Here is a 3787-nt window from a genome sequence, read left to right on the forward strand (position 1 = left end):
TTACGCTTGCGAGTGATAGAGCTGACTGTGAGAGAGGATTTGCACGGTTCTTGTTCTCTTAGTATTTGGTGATACCGTCACTGACTTGAGCGTTGGAGTGCGATCGGCCGCAGCGGCGCCGTACTGTTTCTTTGCAGGTTCTTGAGGTAGATCCCGAAGAGGAACGGAGGTGAGAAGCGGTGCGCACGTCGATCCTTTGACGAGGCAGTTTCCAGCGTTCCGGTCAACAGGCAGGATCATTTTGTATTGCAGTATTTTATGGATCTTTAACCATGTGAGAAATCCTTGAGCCACATATACTCCATTAGGTTTTATAACTTTATGATAGATAATGACTAATATATATGTTTAATTAATATTACATGATTCTAATGTATAGGAAATTAGCTAGATAGATAGGAGTATATAGGAATATATATTGGTGGATATGTAAATGATTTATCAATATATATATATATATATATGATTTGATTGTGTTTGAAAAATGTTTATTTCACTGTCTGAAATATTATTGTATATCTAGCTGGACTTTTAAATGAACAAGTTAATTAATAGGAGGAAACATAAAATAAATTGAACTAGAACAAAAATCATCATCGACTATGGTGTTAGTCATAATCATAGTCTATGAGCCATTATAGTCGCCGACTATGAACAAAATCGTAGTCTATGGGAGAGACCATGCAAGAAATACCAGAGGCCCAGAAAAGGGTATAGGCGTCAGTTCTGTTAATAATCGTTGCCTAGACCTTTCCATGGGTATAAATATGATATTATTTCATGTAAGAAGTAGGAGTTGGTTACTAAAATAATTGTTGCTTGTAGGGCATTAATAGATTATGGTTCATAGTCATCGTTTGTAAATGAAAACTATAGACGACGTGCTCATAGACTACAGTTGTAAAATCGTTGTCTAAGAGCTTTAGAAATCGTTGTCTAAGAGCATTTTACACTAGTGTACATATTATCATAATGAAGGACCTATATTTGAAAGAAGAGGACTAAATAACACTTCCAATTCTTACTTAAAGGTTACTCAAAACTATATAAAATCATTAGTAAAATTTTAAATTAAAGAAGTGAGATCCACCTAATAATTTTATAGTTTTTAGATAATAATATCAAATTTTAAAAAATTGTTAAAAATATTTAATAACATTTCTCAATTCATTTTTTGCTTTTGCATTAACTGGTGGAATAATTAATCAAGAAGAAGGCAGTATTTTAGAATGATAGTTTGATTTTATTAATAGAATGTTATTAGTGCTTATTATTGGTAGGCTTTCAGAAGGTGAAAATCTTTTCCGTTTTAGTTTTCTAATTGTTGATCTTGCGGCTTGTATATTACTATGCAATTTATTTTATTTGAATTTTATAGATACCTTTTATTCTATACTTAATAAACTTCCTTTTGCTTGTATCAAAGGAAGAAACTTAAATTATTATCTGAAGAAAAGTTATTCTTACGCACCCAAATTTATGCCTGTACGAGCAAAGTTTTTTGTTAACTTTTACTTGTACTAAAAGCCAAATGTCACATTATTTTAGTCCGTTTACCAAACAATATAAAATTTAAAATTTGGCATTCAAAAAGAATAAAAAAAATGTGATCTATATACACACGCTAAGCTTGAAAGGCTCTAAAATTCATTTTTAGGGAGAGATTTTAACTGCTAATAAAATCCAGACCAAATGCTTAAAAGGGTTGATACAAGTGGTTAACAATTTAGAAGAAATTCTTATTATTTATTATAGATGTTACGGAAATTTTCTCAAAATTATTTTTTCTTTGTTTTGGTCATCTAGAGATTATCCAAAGGACTGTCGGAAACTATGATTAGATTCAATTATTTGTTATGTAGTAATACTCTAAATAACATGTCATTAGTGTTGGGAGTGCTTAATCTTAATTACCATGTCTGAAGAAAAAAAAAAGTCCTAAACACTCTCCTCCATTTTTATTTATAAGAAAATATTTATCTTTACATAAGTTACAGAGATAAATTATATTCATTAAGTTTTATTAACTATATAATATTGTTCTTTCTAGGGAGGTGGATCTAGAGAACTATTGAATGACTTATTCTTTTTTTTTTGGTAGATTGCTAGGACTTCGTTATGATCTTTCTCGGTCTCTCGGATGCTCAAGTTAGTAAAAAAAAATATTCGGCACTCGGAGTGTAGAGTGATAATGACATATCTTTGTTGTTGGAGTGTGTGCTATTTATATTATTTTAATGAACTTACCTTATTAGACCAGATTAGTAGAGTGGATTTCACTTAAGGACGTATTACCTAATTCTTAATGGTAATTTAGCTTTACTGACTTTGATTTGACCGTTAATGGATTAGGTGTGTCGTGCAGGTCTCGGTCAGCTCGATCAAGAAGACCGAGTCATAGTAATGACCGTTCGGTCCATACCAAGTACAAATATATTTTTAAATGTCATTTTCTTGAAATAAAAATGATATATGATAATGTACCATTTTAAAGATAATTTAAATAAAACAAACATCATTAAATAAATTAAAATTATTAACATTCAATTATTTTTGTAACAAATAACAATAATGGAGCAACTAATATTGTATTAATAATAAACTAGTCCCCACATTGGGCACATATATGACAAATGATTGCGATTATGATTTAAAGTAGTGATTGTTAAAAGAGAAAGCAGCGCATCTTCCACGAAGGAGACGAGTGTTTTGAACTGCTAATGAAAAGGGTGTGTCGTGTCGAAACGAAAGCCGCAAGAAGCTACGCAGTACACAACACACTCCGAACTGTTTATTGTAACTATTCGTTTCTTCCTCATCTTCTCTTTCTGCTTATATAACTCCCCCGCCTTATCACTCCCTCTAGCCCTTCCTGTTCACAATTCTTCTCTTATAAGCCACCACCAACCCTTAGTTTCTCTCTATCTTCTGCTATATTTTCTTTAAGCCATGGAACTTGATCACGGTTTTGACTTTGAGGACCGTTTCCCTTCCATGATTGCAAGACTAGGTGCAGAAGGGTTCATTGGGGAGCTCTGCCACGGGTTTCATTTGCTCATGGACGTGAACATGGGGCTCATCACGTTTGAGAGCTTGAAGGTGAGCACCTACTTGCTCGGTTTGGAGGTGAGGGATGATGAGTTGTTGTGCATGCTCATGGAGGGGGATTTGGATGGAGATGGAGCTCTTAACCAAATGGAGTTTTGCATTCTCATGTTTAGGTTGAGTCCTTGCTTGATGGATATGCAAGGTAATGAGGATCCAGTGCATGCTAGTGTAATATAACGTTGGAGAATGTAATTAATTAACCTTCTATAACCCACTTTTCTGTTTATATTAGCAGTAACAATGCCATCCTTGTAAGAGATGAGAAGACATTATCTACGTGTCTATAGTCTCGGTCAATCTTCATGTTATACCAGTTAATAGTTAACAAACTAAGATTGACCAATATTATAAGCATGTATTGTCTTGGTATAAGATCTTGGAATAGTTTGTAAAATGAGAGAGAAGAATACGTGAGTAGATGATCTGTGTAATTCAATGAAACCTATTGTTTTCTCATGCTTACATTTCGTTATTTAATTGTACTTTACTGGTTTATGTTTATGTTTTATGTGTACTCCAATTTATATATTGTATCGAGATAACTGTAATAAAAAATTACAATAAAATCATTTGCAATCCAATAAGATCTTACATAATTCAATCAAATCTTACATAATTCAATCAAATCTAAATGAAGTGTATAAAGGATGATTGTAATATCCAACAAAATGGGACAAAA

The 3787-nt window shown here is 32.5% G+C and overlaps 1 protein-coding gene across 1 annotated transcript; it reads left to right on the top strand.

Moving 5' to 3' along the window:
• The first annotated feature begins 2949 nt into the window (after nucleotides 1-2949).
• Nucleotides 2950-3285, top strand: LOC137807935 (calcium-binding protein KRP1-like). The gene has a single exon (XM_068608800.1). The coding sequence runs from the start codon at nucleotides 2950-2952 to the stop codon at nucleotides 3283-3285; it is 336 nt and encodes a 111-aa protein (XP_068464901.1).
• The last annotated feature ends 502 nt before the right edge of the window (nucleotides 3286-3787 follow it).

Source organism: Phaseolus vulgaris, chromosome 11 (genome assembly GCF_000499845.2).
Source record: "Phaseolus vulgaris cultivar G19833 chromosome 11, P. vulgaris v2.0, whole genome shotgun sequence".
In the NCBI taxonomy this organism is placed as follows: domain Eukaryota; kingdom Viridiplantae; phylum Streptophyta; class Magnoliopsida; order Fabales; family Fabaceae; genus Phaseolus; species Phaseolus vulgaris.